This window comes from Loxodonta africana, chromosome 14, assembly GCF_030014295.1.
Source record: "Loxodonta africana isolate mLoxAfr1 chromosome 14, mLoxAfr1.hap2, whole genome shotgun sequence".
NCBI lineage: Eukaryota > Metazoa > Chordata > Mammalia > Proboscidea > Elephantidae > Loxodonta > Loxodonta africana.
In genome coordinates, this window is record NC_087355.1 from 47,520,627 (window position 1) to 47,541,091 (window position 20,465).

Sequence of the window (20,465 nt, forward strand, 5' to 3'; positions counted from 1 at the left end):
TTTTGGACCAGTCGTACGATGAATCAAAGAAAAAATACAAGAGTATTAGCTAATCAGTTTTCAGGCCCATTAGAATTTCTGTTATCCCAACGGCATTTGAGGGGCTTTTTTTTTTTTTTTTTTTTTAAATTGTGCTCTAAGTGCAGGTTTGCAAATCAAGTCAGTCTCTCATATAAAAACTTAGACACACTTTGCTATATACTCCTAAGTGCTCTCCCCCTAATGAGACAGCAGACTCCTCCTCTCTACCGTGTATTCCCCATGTCCATTCAACCAGCTCCTGTCCCCTCTGCCTTCTCATCTTGCCTCCAGACAGGAGCTGCCCACATAGTCTCATGTGTCAGCCTGAGCCAAGAAGCCCACCCCTCACCAGTATCATTTTCTGTCTTATAACCCATAAAACCCATTGCCGTCAAGTCAATTCCGACTCATAGTGACCCTATAGGACAGGGTAGAACTGCCCCATAGGGTTTCCAAGGAGCGCCTGGTGGATTTGAACTGCTGACCTTTTGGTTAGCAGCCATAGCTCTTAACAACTACACCACCAGGGTTTCCTTCTGTCTTGTAGTCCAGTTCAATCGCTGTCTGAAGAGTTAGCTTTGGGAATGGTTCCAGTCCTGGGCTAACAGAGGGTTTGGGGACCATGACCTCTGGGGTCCTTCCAGTCTCAGTCAGACCACCAAGTCTGGTCTTTTTATGAGAATTTGAGGTCTGCATCCCACTGTTCTCCTGCCCTGTTGGAGATTTTCTGTTGTGTTCCTTGTCAGGGCAGTCATCAGTGGTAGCCGGGCAGCATCTGAGGGGCTGTTTTTCTTGTATACTTCAGGAAGTGTCCAATCCAGGAAGCCAGAAGACTGAGTAGAGACACTTCACAGTGTTGGTAGCTCTAAAATACATTGCAGAGCCATACAACTGCCAAGGCAAATTGAGAAAGGTTGAATTTTTTTCATAGGGTTCAGTACCTTTGAATTAAATGTATGCTCAACTTTGGTTCTAGTTGCTAGAGGCTACTTTTTTCAAGTGCACTGTTTAGCGCCAAAGGGTATTGAATTCAGTAAAACTAGCCCTTGGACATGCCTTTATTAGAGCCTATACCTAAAAAAAAAAAATTTTTTTTTTTTTTTTATACCTAGATGTGTTTGGAACAAGAGAGCAAAGTAACTAGAAGCAGATTCATTGCAGTCTGGACTTAGTTGTTTGGCTGACTTTTTGGTGGTTTTCTGGGTTGATTAGACTTTACTAGTTGACAGTATTTCAGGGGTGATAGTTCAGGCAGCCGCCCTGCTCTGGACTTGGACTTAGTACAAACATTCCTGGTGGTCAAGTCATGCATTTTCTACTTTGGAAACATGCATTGGAATGGAATTGCTGTTAACAGGATTGCAGGGTTCTCTGGTGCAGAAACTATAATACTTCCAAAAACAGGGGCTAAGGTAATTTGACTCTCTTTTCATTCTCATCTCTAAAAGAAAGAACTCATCAAACTTCAGAGCATCTTAAACATTTTGATGTTGTGACACTGTTGGACTCTGAGGGTGAAAACAGGGCTTACCAATCAGTGCTGCTTGTTACTAAAAGGAAAAAAATCTGGAAAAAACCTATAGTCAAACATTTCAGCCCAACATTCATTCTCAACCAGGGAATAGCGAGTACTGTATAGTCACTTGCATTTAAATGCCCTGTTTTACAAGCCCATAACCATGTTCCACATAGTAGCACTGGTACCATGGAGACTATACAGTAGGGTGTTGAAAGTAGGGCAAGCTTAGTCTTCTTACCATTCCTTTTCATTTCACTAAGCATTTGGCTAAATTAAAATTCTCAGCAGTATTAGAGACGGTATGAACTCATTGGCTATCATTTCTTGCCCGGCATTCCTCAAGCACACCTAGGCCATGCATTGTACTTAGCATTGAGGGATACGGAGGTGAGAGAGTCTCTGCCTTTAAAGAGCCTTCAGGTTAGAGGAGGAGACTGAGCAATAAACCAGCAATTATAATGCAGAACGATACGTACTTTTAAGAAAGTAGGTAGAACAGAATAGTACTGGGACTTATAGGACCACCCAGCCCAAACTGTGGGGGTCAGGCAAGGCTTCTTCCAGGATGAGTCAGTGTTACCCTGGGAACAAGGTAGGGCAAAGGCAACTACCTCTTCCTACCTAAGTGACAATAAGCCAATCACTTAGGCTCTTTGAGCCTCCATTTCAGAAGTAATAATATCACTCATTGGTTGCTTATGAGGATTAAATCAGATGACATATATGAAAACACTTAGTCACTTGCTAGCAGCAAACTCAGTATTGGTTATCTTCCTTCCCCTCTCCCTCCCCTTCTGCCTCCATCAGATGAGGAGTGTGACTTCCAAAGCCAACTACTCAGAGGTAACATTTGGAGGATTTTCAGTCGTCGTCTCCGTGACTTGGTGTTTATCGTCTTATTTCCAGTTCGTTAGGGTCTTGTCCCTCTGTTGCTGGTATGGGTCATGCTCATGTACAGCACGGGGTCTTTCATGTGCTGCCTGGGACACTTCATTAGGGGAAGCGGCTGCCCTCTAAGCAAGTGACAGAGGCAGAGGGAAGATGGGAAACAAATGCAGCTTCCGTAGGGTCACGTTGACCAGAAGACCAGCATGGCCCTGTGTGTGTGAGGGGCAAGTAGCTTCCCTCATCTGTCCCCGGGCCACGTGTGTGGGGAGCTGTGAGGGAAGTTTGCGTTAGCAACTGAGTGGAGAGAAGCAGAAGGCGGAAAGCATTCTCTCAGGGGAGGACAGAGAGAGAAGAGAATCATCTCCAAGGATGTTGTGGTTAGCTGCCACCTAGCGGGCCCCCAACTCCTGGCGACAGTTGGATCCATTGCACGTGGGGTCGCCATGAGTCATCTTCAAAGATAGCTCAAGTTTACTCTGTGTCCATACATCTTGTAAATACCACGTTATTCCTAATCTAGGCCAGCCCTGACTGCTATAAAAGTGAATGGTGTCACTGTGTTTTGGAGGTGTTTTGACTGACCAGAAGGTGTTTCCCATGCAGGGATCCAGTGCAGCAAACCACGCAGCAAGCTGGACACACTTTGCTCTCTACCATCCTGTGTTTCCTTTTGTTCACTTTTCTGTACTCTCTCCTCCCTAAGAAGACTTCGTGTTTTCTAAACCCAAATCACCTTCTCATGTTGCAAGTCTACCTAACCTTCAGACTGTTTTTCCTGCACAGCTGTCACAACAGACTTCCCTCATCTGCTACTAAATGTATCAGACGCTGTTGTGCAGGCTGCGAGTTGCCAACTCATTACCCGAGGGCTTTCCAATAGAATCTGATGTTATCCAAAACTTCTCATCTGTTTCAAAGGGTACAATTTCCTGCATTCTCTGGAGGGAAATCAAACGCTCTACATTGAGGAAATAGGCCGATCCTTCACAGATGTAGTAGACCTCTAGGCAATTATGGGTGATTATTCCAAACTTAGTGTTTCCTCACCTCATTTCCCATAACAGTGACTTGAGTGACCTGACTCTGGGCTTTTCATCTTTCCAGTGAGACATTGGGAAATAAATCACAAAAACTGAGAAAAGCAATGGTACCTTTGATTTCTCTCTGCCCTTCTCCCAACCTGTTTTGTCTCTCCCTGGAGGTAACCAGTTCTGTTTTCTTTTTGTTCTGCAGTCTCTACCAGGGATCCAAGAATCATCTTCTTTAAGCCCATCTTCATAATCCCTTAAATCATATCCCTAGCCTCCCAATAAATGTAATTCTCCTTCTACAATAGGGTCGCTATGAGTCGGAATCGACTCGACGGCACTGGGTTTGGTTTTTTTGTCCTTCTAGAAATGACTTTTGGATTTAGAAATTACCCGTTGAATTATTTAGAAATTACCCTCTCTCTAGTTTTTCTCCTTCCCTGATTTTTGTTCTACACTCCATACTCCTCTCTCTCCAAGCATCTCCCTAATTCTTTTTTTTTTCTTCTTTAAATTTTTAGGTTACCTTCTAATTTCCTGTTGTCAAACATCTGCTGTCTTACCTTGCTCCCTCTATCTCCTAGAATGCTTGTTTGGTGAATGTTCTGTCTCCTCAGTATAATTTGGCTCGCTGTGCACTGAGGTAGTGCTACAGTGGTTTTATTTTACATTGAGTGATTAAACACTTTGAATAATTGTTTCAGCTCCATTATTGTGAATCTCTTTGGCTTAATACTTTCCCTTTGCCACCTTTGATAAATGTCTGACCTTTGGAACAGGGAGGAGCTAGCTCATTAACTTCCCCTTGCCAATGAAAAGTGCTCTTTTTCCAGGGCAAGAGCCTGAAGCAACAGATGCTCAGAGCACCCCTTTGCAGCAGGAGGGGACATGCAGTGTTGCAGAGTAAGCCTGTGTGTGTATGCTCGCAGCCAGTGTTTGCTAATGCTGCTGTGTGGCAGCCGTTTCACCGCAGAGAGCAAATGCTAGGATTAAGGGAAAAGTGTACTGGCCTATCAGATTTTTGAAACGGAATGGCGAATCTCTGTAGAGTTAACAGGGTGTAGCTGGATGGTATTTTCTTTTTAAGCTCACGAAACCTAACAGCTGTTTCATGAAGCATTCTTTTCATCTATGTCTGACAGGTTTAGTAGCAAATTTTCTAGTAAATGACATGCTGAACAGGCCTCCCTGGCTTAGGCTGTAACAGGAACTGTGTTTACAGCAAGATTCGATGGGGGTCTTTCTGCTTTTGTGTTTGGGGGGTAGGTGAGCCAGGCTAAAGTGAGGGAAATGGAAAGGTACAATCCAAAGGAATTTACTCATATCTCTACTAGAATGTTCCTCGGAACTTGTTCTTAACCAGTTCAGGGGAAGACACGTGGGGGAAACATGCTATTTAGCAATAAAAACCCATTAGTACAGTCAACTTACTGAAACCCTAGAGTGGCAAGTGGTAATTAAATCTATATATCTCCAGCTTTATAGTTTTCTGCAGCTGAATCTCTGGAAGCCTCCTGTACTTTGTCTGATTCAAGGAAGCCCATATTCTCTCCCCTGCCTCTGGAAACTTGCAATAGCTTTTTAATATTGCCAGATCGAAGACAAATGCTTCGCTAACTTTATTGGCAGAAATAAAGTACTTCCTATTACTTTTGGGGTGTTTTTTTTTTTTTTTTTGGTATTACTCTTATATTGGGGAGTCCAAGTCCTAGGAAACTAGGACTTTATGAGGCTGTAATCCTATTTCCTTTCTTCGGTTCTTTCAGATCATGGGACCTCAGGATGGGTAGTGCCTAGAGTTACCCACTTAGTACTTGGACCCAAAGTGTATAAACTGCATTCTTGATGATTTAGCTGTGATTTTATTGACTGTGTGTGCTTGGCATGTGCACATGTGACAGAATCACAGATCATAGACCCCAGCTCTCAAGGATAGGCACCTTGTGGTCAGCCCGGCATCCTCAGCTAACAAAGGGACTATGGGCTGTCTCACATCCTCTTTGGATTTCAGCGAAGATTTTGCAAGCCAAGAATACAAAATGTGCCCTAGAGCTCGTGGTCAAATTTCATTTATTGGAATTTTAATCATAATGTTTCACTTAAGCAGCATGTAACGTAGCCTCATATTTATTTAGCTCAGTCCGATCTTGATGTAGGTCCAAAGCCAGTTACGATCAACTCCATAACAGCCTATTTTTGAACAGTAGGAATTTAAGCTTCTTTGTTTTATACATTCAAGAACCTTGAACAGGATAAGGAAATCTTAATTTTCTAAGAAGGCAAACTCAAAACTGCTCACTTGTAAACAGTAAAATGTCAGGGACACAAAATGAGTCAGGTTGCTGACTCATGCTGATGGGATGAGGAGGGAGGAAAGAGGAGGTCACTTGCTAGCAGCAGGGAGTGGGGCCACGAGTGATTCAGTGTGGCTAGTGGGGAGAAGAGGAGTCTACTGGTGGACCTCTCCCAGCAGGCTATTAGCCCCACACTTCTGACCTAGCTTCTGGGATTCTCTCTGGGAAGGGCACTGAGAGTACACAAACTGCCTTGCTGTCGTCACTATTGTGCTAATTCTTGAACCTGTGGGAGGAGAAAGGGAAATGTCACAAACTGGCCTCTCTACCCAGCTGTTAGGATTCTCCTCTCTTCATTCAACCCTCCTTCCCTTTTGTCTCTACAATTCCCATTCCTTATTCAGGATGTTGTGTTCAGTGGCAAAGCTATTTGAAATGAAGCCTCCTTATCACGACTCTTAGGTGAAGTTATTGGACACAGGTGAATACTAGTCCAGAATGGTAGGAGAGATGGGTCTGGGACAGTCCTTTCCCTATCCTGGAATCTAATAAGTAGGGACATATAAGGAGGAAAATGTGATAGAGCATAATAAGAGATATTCATAGAGGTATGAGTAAGGTATGTGGGAGCACATGGGAAGTGCAGCTGATTCAGACCAGGGAAGTCCAGCAGAGGCTCTCAGAGGAGATGAAAGCTAAACTGATGAGTCTAGGATTACAAAGGGTGTCTTAGGAACTCTAAGACAAAGGATCAGCTGGAGAAGGGTATTCAGGCAAAGAGATCAGCACATATTAAGGTTCTGAAACTTAAGAAAGAGCATCATTTTTGGGGAACTTTGGGTTCATCTTGACTGGACTATAGTATATAGGATAAAGAGGCCTAAAATATGAACCTGGGAAAAGAGACAAGGGCCTTGAATGCCAGGAAAAGAGTTGGGCTTTATCCGGAAGGCAGTAGGGAGCTGCCAGTAGGGATTTGAGCAGAAGAGAAAAGTGACCAAATTTCTTTTGAAGAAACATAACTGCTGTAGAAAAGAGAATGTATGGGGGAAGAGGAGGCTGGAGACAGAGAAAACAGGAGATTGTTAAGGTCATTCAACTTAAGGTAATATGACCTGAACCAAGGTGGTGAGGAAGCCCCAGGGGAGAAGGGATGGCTTTGCGAACTAGTTAGAAGTTTAATTTGACAGTATTGGTGATTAATTGGCTGAGAGGTTTAAAAGAGAGAGAGAAGTGTTCCTAGTCCTAGATGATGGGGTGGTGGAAATGAACCAAGAATAGGAATTCAGGGAAAAGAGCAGCTCTGGAGAAAAAGCATGAGAAAACTTTGGATATGTTGAATTGTAGTTGCCCATGGGACATCCAAACTGAGAAAGCTCATCAACCTATAGATGGTAAATGGAGCCTTGAAGTGGATACATCGCCAGGAAGAGTGTGTAGTAGTGGATCAAGAAGAGAACCCTAGGCGACAATAAAACTTAAAGGATGAGTGAAGGAAAGAGACCCTACAGAAGAGATAGGGAAGGAGAGTAGAGGTATAGGAAGACAAGTGTTTCGAAAAGGAGAGGCCATCAACAATGTCAAATGTTTCAGGTGTCAAGTATGATAGGAATTAAAATGTTTTCATTGGATTTAGGGATAAGAATGTCCGGAATGACCTTCATGAGTTTATTTTCAGTTGCCTGATGGAAGCAGAAACTATAACCACAGATTGAGTACTGATTTTATATATGAAATAATTAAAAGTTTGTTATAAGGTGATTTAGTCAAGTGCCAACATGGAGTGTAAAGAAAAGTATGATTGATATTAAATATTTAAGGAAACCCACAATAGAATGTTAGAGCTGATATCTAATCCGTTATTTTATATGTAAAGAGACCCTTCACAGAAATTGTTCAAGGTCACACAACTAAAGAAGGACAGCCAGGAACAAACCCCGGGTCTCTTGGCTCCTTTTATAAAAAGAAGTTGCAAATGTGCTATAGTTTGAAAGAGCAAACTAATGTCTGATGCAGGAAAAGTAATCATTAAAGTGATGAATCAGAACAGTATACTTCTATTGTAAAATATAACTACTTGTTCAATGAATTTATTCATTTATTCTATAAATGTTTATTGACAGGTGTTGTGCTATTTGTTTGGTATATGAAGACAAATAAAACACATTCCTTGCTGAGAGCAGACTTTGTGAATAGTATAAAAGTAAAATATTTTATAAAAGTGACGTATAGCCTAACAGGGTGACAGACACAGAAACATTAGTATACAGTGTGCTCTTGAAGAGGCAGTGAATGGTTCTGCCTAGGAGTTGGTGACAGATAAGCTGGACCTCGCATGATGGTCGTGACTTCGCCAAATGGAGGAAGAATGAAAGGGCATTTTCGGCAGAAGGAACTGCGTGAGCAAAACCAGAGAAGTGTAAAGAGCATTCCATAAAGTCCATTACTGGTAAAGAGCCTGGTGGGGCTGGAATGTAAGGGGAGTGGGGAATGACAGGGAATGATTGTGAAGACTAGAAGCCACAGATTTTAAGTCAAGTAGTCATTTGATTTGGGTTTAAGATAAATCTGCTGGCAATATGGAAGATAGGTTGGTAAGGGACCTGGGTTTAAGGCAGGGAGATGTGTGAGGAAGTGGTTCAAACAAGCGATGGTAGGTTCTAAACTAGGGCAGAAATGGCAAGGGCAGATAGCAGGGGAGTTAGGAAAGAATTTGGAAGTGGAATTACAGGCAGGATTTGCCAGCTGTTCACCTGTTCTCCCTGAAGGAGAGGGCTGAATCCAATAAAATGTTACAGTTTCTAACTTACTGACTCTGGTGGGAAGTAAAGGAGGAACAGGTTTGGAAGGGAAGATTCTGAGTTTGGTGTTGGATATTTAGGATTTTAGGCATGTGAGAAATCTAGGTACGCTATACATGAGTTCCTAGGTCTTGCTTGTGTTAATTAATATAAGCAATATATCTAATTATGGACCCCCAAGAAGCCCCTAAAAGTAGTGTATCAGTTAGGAATATATTCACAGGTGCAAGTAAAAGAAAATCTAATGACCAGTGGCCAAAACAAATGGAGTTTATTTTTTCACTAATAGTGAAGTTGGTGATGCTGGCGTTGGTTCAGCAGCTCAGGGCTGCTGCTCAGGGCTGATTCTCTTGGGCTTTCCCCCATGGTTATGGAATAATTGATGCAGTTCTAGAATCGTGCTCATCTCCTTGCCAGCTGCTTCTGTTTGGGTCTCTGGGTAGAACTGAATCACAGGGCCTCCCCTAGGTGAAAGGGAGGCCCCAAAAGTGAGGAAGAGAAATATCAGATTCACTTAAACCAATAGTTCCCCTAGCCTATTATTTTCTCCTATTTTTATAATGCTTACTTTATTATCTTTAAATAAAAATCATAGCTAACCTACTTGTGCACATTTTCAAAGAAAAGAGTATGCTATTCTAAATGTAATATAAAGGGGCAATTAAAGGAAAGTAATTTATAATAAAATATTTTAAAATGTAAATTCCCAGCTGTGAGTGCACTAGATAACATAATGAATTAGGGAGATGATTTTGTGGTAGATCTGACAGCAGCAAATGCAGATGGCACAGAGGTACAAAAATGGTGCCTCCAAGACCATAAGCAGCATAGTCATTGGTGTTTTTACTGGAATGGTGACCAACTCTTCTTTGTAAAGTTCTGAACAAAACAAAGTACACTTTTCCCTTCATAGACATAGTAGTTGCTTCCTGAAAAAGCCAGTGTGCACTGAAACTGTAGAAAGACTATTTTGTATTTATATGTACAAGAGAATAAAGTTCAAGTCTCAGATAAGTTATTTACATTTTAAAAACTGTATGGAAGGTAGGACAGTTCTTGGTACATAGAAACGACACCCATACAGCAGTATGTTGATTGTCCTGGGTCTATGCCAACTAATTAACCAGTTAAGAAAAAAAATCGTTGCCTTTGAGTTGATTCCGACTCAATAGCGACCCTGTAGAACAGAGTAGAATAGCCCCATAAGGTTTTCAAAGAGAGGCTGGTGGCTTTGAACTGCTGACCTTTTGGTTAGTAGCAGAGCTTTTAACCACTATGCCACCAGGGCTCCAAAAATAACTTGACCCGTTGCTGTTGAGTCGATTTTGACTCATAATAACCCTATAGGACAGAGTAGAACTGCCTTGTGGGGTTTCCAGGGGGCAGCTGGTGGATTTGAATTGCTGACCTTTTGGTTAGCAGCCAAGCTCTTAACCACTGCGTCACAGAGGCACCCACAAACTTTATTACAACCAAAAATGCTCCCCCCACCACATGTTCAAAACACCCCCTTGGGGTGGTACTGCTCATATTGAGAACAACTCGCTTAGATTAATGGGCACTTTGTACTCCAAACGAAATTGAGGTTCGGTTAGCAGGGAAAAGAGGGAATGGATGTTGAACAGGTAATTAACAGTGTCTGTTAAAAGTAGGAACTGGGTCTTGGTTTTTTTTTTTTGTATCTTCCTTAATTTTTGCACAATTCCCAGCCATATAGGAAGTATTCAAAAGCTTTCTTAAGTGACTGAATGAATAATTGGAATGTAAGCCATGGGAAGTGGAAACTCAGTATTATTTGCACTTTGAGCTTAATAAAGGCAAGTATCTTCCCTAAGATGGTTAAAGGGATAATTATTATAAATCCAGGAATACTAGCAGAAGTTGGAAGTGAACTTCAATGTGCCAGTGTCTATGCTAGGATTTAGCATTTCTGATCTTTTTATCTGTACAGGCTCTGGGCTGAAGTCTTTGAGAGTTAAATGTATATCAGTAAATGCTGTTCAGCAATGGAAGGTTTAGGGGAAACAGTTAAGTTTTCATGTATGTAGTATATTCTGTCTTTAGAAGAAAAAAGTAAATGGCAAAATAAAAATCAATAAAAATTTCAACCCTTGAATCTTCTTTCAACATATTCTGGTTTCATTGTGCCCTTTTGCACTTCAGTTAGTCTATTCATTCTGGCATTTTTATCCTAGCCTGAGATATTTTCAAACAATAGTATTTTAGGAAAAATATTTAGAAATAGAAGTAAAGGTTTTTTTAATTTCCTCAAAATATAAACCTATTCTTAGAATATAATTCACAGTAGGAGAGAAGTTGGTTTTGCTTTAGTTTGCTTCCAGATTTCCCAGTAGAAAAGAATGAAAATGATATTATAAAGAAATTTATCTTTTGTGTGTATGTGTGTGTGTGAAAAAGGTAATCTATAACTATGGATTGTATATGAAAAGCAAATCTGTTTCAAACAGCGCTCCAAAGTTGCCTTTGAATATATAACTTTATGAATTCAAAGGCATGATACAGCATAGTTCTTAAAAATAGTTGTTTAACGTTTTGAAAGGTGTAACATTTAATATTTCCATAGTTTGAATTCAGCTATGAATGATGACTTCAACCTTTTGTGTATAAGAATAAAGAACATTTAAAAAAAATGTGCAGTGTAAGTTTAGACATTTTAAATGGTCCTACAATTGCTTGAGAGAGCTCTAGACTTTTTCGTGTCAATCAAGTTATTAATATTTTAAGCATTTTAAGTGGAAGAGTATCATGAACGTGTAAATGAATTGTTTCACTCATGCGTCTTTTGTAGCACAGGTTAGTTTTCCAGCATTATTTTCATTCCTCTTGAAAAATTCATGGAATAATGAGATCTGTAACAAGTAGTGGCTTATTCTGGACACATCTGGTTTGAAGATGTTGAGGAACTTCATATGCTGTCCTTGTCCAACTGTGGTATCTGGGTGGATTCTTTGTGCTGAAGAGACAAGAGACAGTGAAGATCAGAGAAGGGTGATCTTTCCTTCTCCCAGCTGTATGAGGGGGTGGGGAACTTTCATTCTGTCTTCTGTCACAGCAATCCAATAGCATTTTTGCAGTGGATATGTTGGAGCTCCATACAGTAGACAGTTTCAGGCAAACCCTGGGTAATAATTCCTTTCTGTTGCTGTGATGTCTTCCGCCATTCTTACCCACTCACCATGCAGCTATTTGCCGTTCCAGCATAGACCATGTTTTGTAAAGCTTCTAAGTCTTTGTGCAGGTTGTTTTCTCTGTTTAAGCTACCTTTTCTCCAAGGCCACCCCCATCTTCTACACATGCCCATCAGTAACTCCTGCTTATCCTTTAAATCTTAACTCAAACGTTATGTCTTGCAAATCCCCCCTCCTCTCTTTTCCAACAGAACCTTGTAACTGTGTCTATTACAGGGGTTTTCACATGGTCTGTTTTTCTGCTATACACAGTAGCTCTTTGAGGGTATACATATTATCCTGTATATTTGTGTCTTCAATGCTTGGTTGTTGTTGTTAGCTGCCATTGAGTTGGCCCCCAACTCATAGCAACTGTATGCATAACTGAATGAAATGCTGCCCGGTCCTGTGCCGTCCCCATGATTGGTTGTGATCCATAGGATTTTCAGACCATTGTGATCCATAGAATTTTCATTGGCTGCTTGTTAGAAGCAGATCACCAGACCTTTCTTTCCAGTCCATCTTTGTCTGGAAGCTGTGCTGAAACCTGCTTAGTATCATATCATCACGCAGGCCTCCACTAATGATGAGTAGTAGCCAATGCTTGAGTTGCACTGGGTGGAAATTGAACTCAGGTTGCCTGCATGAAATGCAAGAATTAAATTTCTGTTGAATGAGTGGAGAGAGAAAGTTATGAGCCAACACAAAACAGAACACCTTTTACAACTGAATGGAGAGAAAATGTTTGAGATGAGTAATACTATTTGTCTTTGTTGATCACATTCAGCATGGAATTATTTTCTCCCTTTGCAGACTGTGGAAAAATACCATTGTAGCTTGCTTAATTTTATTCTACTGAAATGTATTTCTGAACTAGGACAGAATAATAGTCTTTCAGATTAGGATATCCTCCTAGAAATACCGTAGAGAGCTTTACTTGGGTCAATGTGGTTCCAGTGCTTTGTGGTATATCTGAAAGGGTTAGACTTCCAATGACTGCTCATTCATAATTTTTTCCTCAGTTTCTCTTTTAGGTAAATGAATTCCATCACTTTATCATTCACTATGTGAAGTTGTACATTTTGATTTTCCTAAAATTAGCTCTGTACAGTAAAATATATCTACTTTTGGCCTGTGTCTTTTCACACTAAGGAGGGCTAATGTTTTTAGGCCCTTCATGCAAATAAGCTGCCCCCTGCCTTTGATCATCTCCTTTGGACCGACTTCAGTTCTAGAACAAATTTCATGATTTATAGTGACTCTAAATCTGTGTTTTAGGAGAGAATTTCTTCAAGTTGTCCTTGATTATAGGCTTTTATTCGGGCTGTATAATTCAGTATTTTAATTTTTATGATACATCTTTATTTCTTGTTTAGAATATATAAATTATGTATCTAATTGTAGTCCCTGTGTTTTAAAATTGCATCTTACCAGGGTTTTCTCAAGTGGAATATGATCTGTAAATATCCTGTTCCACTTTTGTTACCTCTCCAAATGTAAACAGTTAGTAATTATTATTATTTTCTACTATTTATTAATAAAAAAGCATCCGAGTTGGACTAATGTGCCCTTTTAAAAACAATAATAATAAAAGATTCTAGTAGTGCTCTATTGGAGAGATATATAATTATTTGTTCTAGCCAAGAATTACATGAGTAATTTTTAGATTATGTTCTAGGGAAAACCAGGTTTAGAATCAACTAAGATGTGTTTAGTGTTTACTTATGTCAAGCTTTCTATGTGATTTTATATGCAGTACATTATCTTGCGCTTTTGGTCTCAGTAAACCTTCTAAAATGCTGATGTTACACTCAGGCAAAAACTGATCCACTGAAAGATGACAAACCAGCATCTTTTAAATACGGCTACTTTTAAAAATAAGTGTTATATTTATGAGATTTGCAGATACACTCTAGCTAAGGTAATCAGAATAAGGTAGCCACTGGTTTTTTTTTTTTAAGTAATTATATCATTTCTCAGTGTGAAAAATCAATTTAACTGACAGGAGGCATTGAGTATTATTATCACAAAATGGCACATTATCTAGTAATGCTATTGACATACATGCAGAAAGATGCAAAAAGGTACCGCTGTTGTCTGGACTTACCTTTTCACTAGAAGGTGGAGGTAAGCATGGTGTTTCAGCGGTTGCACTGGCAGGTTGCGATTCCCTCCCCTCTCTCTGCCCACGGAGCTGTTCCTGGAGATCCTCTTCAGAAGTTACGTCTTCTCTGCGGTGTTTCCTGACCCCTGCGTTCTTCCTCGTTCCCGTGATACCCTTCATGAGTCTACTTGAGTACATGTATTGTGTTACAGTTACTTGCTTCTCAGACTGCATTTGGTTATCCTTCACTGGGTTTCAATTTTATGTAAAAGCGTACAGTTCCTATGAGAAAACCGTCTGTGATCCTCTGGGAAGCCTGTGCCAGTCCATTTGGTTACCTGGTTGATTGTAGTTGCTGGGGCTTATATGCTGCGTGGGGATTACAAAACAGGCCTCAATGAACTTTCTGCAAAACAAGGGTATGAACTGGGGATCCCTAAACTTTCCGGAATCTCCACAGTGCTGTCATTATATGATTCTAATCCATCACCAGAAATGTATTGTGAAATAGTTAATTAATGTTTGCAGAATGCTTAGAAATTTTTTTTCAATTGTGCTTTAGATGAAGGTTTGCAGAGCAAATTAGTTTCTCATTAAACAATTAATGCACTTCTTGTTTTTTGACATCGGTTGCCAACCCCAAGATATGGCAACCCTCTCCCCTTCTGGACCTTGAGTTCTCTACTACCACCTTTCCTGTCCCCTCTTGCTTTCTCATTCTTGTCCCTGGGCTGGTGTGCCCATTTAGTCTTCTTTTATTTTATGGGTAGAATTTTTTTTTTTTTTTTGCACTTTAAGTGAAAGTTTACAATTCAGATCAGTTTCTCATACAAAAACTTATACACACATTGTTATGTGACCCTAGTTGCTCTCCCTACAATGTGACAGCATACTCTTTCTCTCCACCCTGTATTTCCCATGTCCATTCAGCCAGCTCCTGTCTCCCTCTGCCTTCTCATCTCACCTCCAGACAGGAGTTGCCCGCATAGTCTCATGTGTCTACCTGAGCTAAGAAGCACATTCCTTGTCAGTATCATTTTGTGTCTTATAGCCAGTCTAATTTTTGTCTGAAATGTTGGCTTTGAGAATGGTTTTAGTTTTGGGCTAATAGAGAGTCTGGGGGCCATTAAGTCTGGTCTTTTTACTAGAATTTGAGGTCTGGATCCCACTTTTCTCCTGCTCCATCAGGGATTCTCTGTTGAGTTCCCTGTCAGGGGAGTCATTGGTGGTAGCCGGGTACCATCTAGTTCTTACGGTCTCAGGCTGATGGAGTCTCTGGTTTATGTAGCCCTTTCTTTCTCTTGGGCTCATATTTTCCTTGTGTCTTTGTTGTTCTTCATGCTACTTTGCTCCAGGTGGATTGAGACAAATTAATGGATCTTAGATGGCTGCTTGCTAGCTTTTAAGACCCCAGACACCACTCACCAAAGTGGGATGCAGAACATTTTGTTAGTATACTTTGTTATGCCAGTTGACCTAGATATCCTCTGAAACCATGGTTCCCAGGCCCCCACCCCTGCTACTCTGTCCCTCGAAGTGTTTGGATTAGTCCAGTTGTGCTGACTTCCCCTGTATTGTATGTTGTCGTTCCCTTCACCTAAAATAATTCTTGTCTACTATCTAATTAGTGAATACCCGTTTCCCTCCCTCCCTTCCCACCTTCATAACCACCAAAGAATGTTTTCTTCTGTGTTTAAACCTTTTCTTGAGTTCTTATAATAGTGGTCTCATACAATATTTGTCCTTTTTCAAGTGACTAATTCCACTCAGCATAATGCCTTCCAGATTCCTCCATGTTAAGATATGTTTCACGGTGGGTAGAAAATTTTTAATGAAGAGTAGGTACTTGTGGTTACTATTAATGAATTGATCAACCGTGAACCTTTTTTTCCCACCAAAACATATTGGAAAAATATACTTTCAAAATAAATTGGAATCTGATAAAATATTTTGATTGGTTTAAAACATTTAGCTTTTTCAAAACAAGCATCGTTATGCTGGGTATAGAAAACAAGAGCCTCTCTAAGAAAATAGTTTTAACAAAAAAGACAGTAGCAGTAATATATGGTTTTCATAATTCTTCAAAATGTGTTAAATATGACAGAAGATTTTTATTCCTACAGATTCTTTCAGAAGGAGACAAGACAGATACTTTCATACCCCAGCAAGGGAAGACATAGAATGGTTAAAAGCTCATTCATTCCTTAAATAAAAATGTATTGAGTGCATATGTATGTGTATATATATGAATATGTATAAGGAGCTTTGGTGGCTCAATGGTTAAGCACTTGGCTGCTAACCCAAAGGTTGGTGGTTTGAACCCACCAGCGGCTCCACTGAAAACTCCTGGCCATCTGCTAATATAAAGATTACATCCTAGGAAACAGTATAGGGCAGTTCTACTCTTTCCTACAGTGTCACTATGAGTCAGAATCAACTCAATGGCACCCAACGACAACAACAACATATATATGTATGAATATGGATTGAGAGTGCAGTGATGAACAATTTACTTGCCCTCAAGGATAGGGGAGATAGATTCATAAACAAATACACTGACTGAACAATGCAGTGAAGTACGGTGGAAGCACAGATGTTGCCTACAACTCTGGATGTTTGGTGAGGCGACATCGAAGAGGTGATTTTTAAAGTTGGCTCTCAAAGGCTGAGTGGAGGCATTTGCTAGAAGAAGGGGGGCAGGGTGAGAAGGATTTTGCAGTAAAAGGGAATGAACATATGTAGAGACACAGAGTTATGAAGGGGTCTGGGTATTTGAAGAATAGTGTGAAGTTCAGTGCAGCTAGAATACACTGTCCAACAGAAATATAAGGCAAGCCACATACGTAATTTTAAATTTTCTAGTAGCCACATTAAAAAAGTAAAAAGAAACAAGTGAAATTAATGATAATATATTTTATTTAATCCAATATATATAAAATATCTATGTTCTTTTTTTATACAAAGTCTTGAAAATCAGATGTATTTTACACTTCTAACAATCTCAATTGGGCTAGCCACATTTAAAGTGTTCACTATGTAGAAGCTTAGGGGTGTGTATGTGTGTGTGTGCAAGAGAGAGAAAGAGATAGAGGGAGAATGAAAACATATGTGCACTCTAGAGAAATGAAGTGATTGGTGGAGCTATATTTTGAAAGGCCATTTCTGCCAGGCTGAATTTGAAATTTATCCTTATAATATAGTAGTTTATGATTGTGCTTCTCAAATGATCAGTAGGGAAGGATCAGTTCTGAAATTTCTAATTTGTTGCAGGCTGATACCTTTTCAAAATACAATACAAGTGAATTAGAAGAAAAATGAAAAGACCTACAAAATGAATACCATTTTTATTATCGTTAGATTTGACAGATGTGCCATAACTCTGCCAGTCGTCCATAGAAGTGTCTAAACCAGTGCTGTCCGATAGAATGTAGTGTGTTCATGGAAATGGCTGTGCTGCCCAAGATGATAGCTACTGGCTGCATGTGACAATTGAACATTTGAAATGTGGCTGGTGTGACTGAGAAATTGCATTTTAAATTTTATTTACTTTTAATTAATTTAAATTTAAGTATCATACGAGGCTATTGGCTACTGCATTGGACAGCACTGGATACATTCACTCTCAATCTTTGTATTTATCCACCTCAGTTTCGTAAAAAACTTTGCAGACTAGCATTGGTCTGTAATCCATACTTTGAACAGCACTATTTAGAACATGGTCTCTAGAGCTAGAAAGCTTTGTGTCTTGGGCAAATTACTTCATCTCTTGGCTCCCCAGTTTCCTCATTTGTAAAAAGGAGAAAATATAGGTAGTCCCTGACTTGTAATGGGGTCCTGTTCTGATGACTTCATGGTAAGTCAGTTCTGATATACGTCAAGTACCTCTTTTTTTTTTTTTTTAGTTTTCGTTATTATTTGCATTTTATTAGTAGTATTTTTATAAATCCGATCTTTACTTGTCTTTGGGGGCTGGAAACATTACATATAAACTTACAAATATATTTTAATACATACATAAAAAATACACACATCCATAAAAATATGCACAACGTTAGCATTTAATCAGTTGCGGTAATAAGTCTACTTGTGGAAGGTTCTGGATCATTTGGATTATCCTTGGGATTACGGATGGTGTTTTTAGTCAGAAAATTAGTGTGAGTTGTTTGTATGGTCCTTTTACACTCTGCAACATTGTATGTAGTACATATTACTAATGATAATAGAACCAAAAAAAAACCCCAAAAAACTGAGACGGTAATAAGTGCAGTTCATTGTAACTCCTCCAGTACATCGTTAGTCGGGGACTACCTGTAATAAGAAACTGCCTCACAAAGTTATTGTGAAGATTAAATGAGCTAATGAATGTAATATACTAAGAACAAGGTCTGGCACTATATGAACAAACAAGTAGCTGGCTCCTGTATTTCTTATTGTTATTATTATTTTCAGTATTGTCTTGTAAACAATGAGGTGTCACACAGATAGATGGTAACAGAGCCCAATCTTTTTGTTATTAATTCTCTGCTTTTTTGTAGTAGCTTAGATTTTTTCCTTCTAATAACCCACTGAAATCCCTGACATATAGTAAGCTTTCAGTAAAACACCTTTTGAACATAAGCATAAAATACTCTTGGGGCACAGATGAAGAAATACTTCTTTTCAGTGGAAGGGGGGTTAGGGAAAGCCTTTTAGAAAAGACAGCATCTGAGAGGGCCTCAAAGGACAAGTTCAATAGGCAGAGAAGAGGAAAGAGCATACCAGGCAGCAGGGACACTGAAACCCCTTTGGACCTACCCTAAGAGGGCAGTGCAGCAGATTCCACTGCCTTGACCCTATCACAAGGAGCCCTGATGGCACGGTAGCTAAGCGCTCGGCTGCTAAGTGAAAGGTTGGTGGTTCAAACCCACCATCCGCTTCATGGGAGAAAGATGTGGTGGGTGGTCTGCTTCCATAAAGATTACAGCCTTGGAAACCCTGTTGGGCAGTTCTCCTCTGTCCTATAGGGTCTCTGTGAGTCAGAATCTACTAGATGGCAATGAGTTTGGGTTTTTTATTTTAACCCTATCACAGGAGCCCTGGTGGTGCAACAGTTAAGTGCTCAGCTGCCAACCAAAAGGTTAGGGGTTTGAGCCTACCAAGTGGCTCTGCAGGAAGAAAGGCCTGACGATCTGCTCTTTTAAAGATCATAACCTAGAAAACCCTATGGGACAGTTATGCTCTGTCACATGGGCTTCCTATGTGTCAAAATTGACTAGATGGCACCTAACAACAACGACTGTATCACAGTTGTCGCTACTGCCACCACTACTTCTCCTTTTCCTGGTCTTCTTCTTCTTTTAATCTTTTGGCGTTTTTAAACAGAATTATTAGATAACATATGATTTTGTGGTTTTAATAAATACGGTATCTTCAATATGGCCAACCACTGTCTCTTTACTTGTCCATTCCTGGAAGTGATGATTACTGAATTTGATGGTGGAGGTTGAGGAATGGTCCAGAAGGGGAGTGCAGCTGCCCTTGCAGCACAAACAGCAACCCCTGTGTTGTGGGAAGATGGCTGTGACATTTCCTCACCCTAAAACATAAATGGTTTCTTATGTTGATTATTTTAGGAAGAACCAACTGGAAAAAAAAGAAAAAAAAAAATGAAGTTCCTTTTCTTCACATTTGTTGTCGTCGTTCACCTTTTTTGCCTGAGCTCTGGGAAAGCTATATACAGAAATGATGTCTCTCAGAGCGCTTTTCAAGAAATAAAAGAAGAAATAGCCAGCTATGGAGATGTTGCTAAAGCCATCATCAACCATGCTGTTTATGGTAAGGCCCAGAACAGATCCTATGAGCGATTGGCACTTCTGGTTTATGCTGTTGGACCCAGACTAAGCGGCTCCAAGAACCTAGAAAAAGCCATCCAAATCATGTACCAAAACTTACGGGAAGATGGGCTGGAGAATGTCCACCTGGAGCCAGTCAAAATACCCCACTGGGAAAGGGGAGAAGAGTCTGCTGTGATGTTGGAACCGAGAATTCAAAAGATGGCTATTTTGGGCCTTGGCAGTAGCATTGGGACCCCCCCAGAAGGTATTGTTTGTCTTTTCAAGTCAATTTTCTATATACTTTATAAAACTAAGATCACTTAGCACAATCAATTACAATATGCGTGATTTACATTATAATTTGGATGATAAAAGGAAAACATAATAATTTCTTATTCCACTTCTTAATGAGTTCTCTACTCTTAGTTTTTCTTCTTTCTTTCTTTTTTTAAAAAAGATTGTGTGGTGTAACTTTTAAAAGGGACAACCTATAGCTATTGGTCAATGACACTTAGCCTTATTACTTTAGTTTCTCTGTGGAGAATTAAAATATATGTAACTAGGATGCAAAAACTATCTTCTTCCAAGTGGCCTCGATGTGCAGAATTTTTTGAATTAATGAAACAGGGAACACAACTTTGCACACTGAATTGACTTAATTATTTTTATAAAACCCAAGGCCTCTAATCCATGAAATTTTATGCTGGAGTTATGCTTTTATTTATTAGCGCTGTGACTCAACTTCATCAGACAACATAAGTGTTTACAGCTGGAATTTATAGCCAGTCAACAGTGAGCTAACAGTCAGT

At 39.9% G+C, this 20,465-nt stretch overlaps 1 protein-coding gene across 8 annotated transcripts in view; it reads left to right on the plus strand.

Annotated features, from left to right (window-relative positions):
- The window catches only part of CPQ (carboxypeptidase Q), a 549,531-nt gene that overhangs the window by 81,484 nt on the left and 447,582 nt on the right, over window positions 1-20,465 (plus strand). For all 8 annotated transcript variants that reach the window (XM_064267918.1, XM_064267919.1, XM_064267923.1 and 5 more), the window contains exon 3: window positions 19,456-19,921. In XM_064267918.1, coding sequence (XP_064123988.1) covers window positions 19,456-19,921 — 466 coding nt within the window. The remainder of the gene's footprint in view (window positions 1-19,455; window positions 19,922-20,465) is intronic.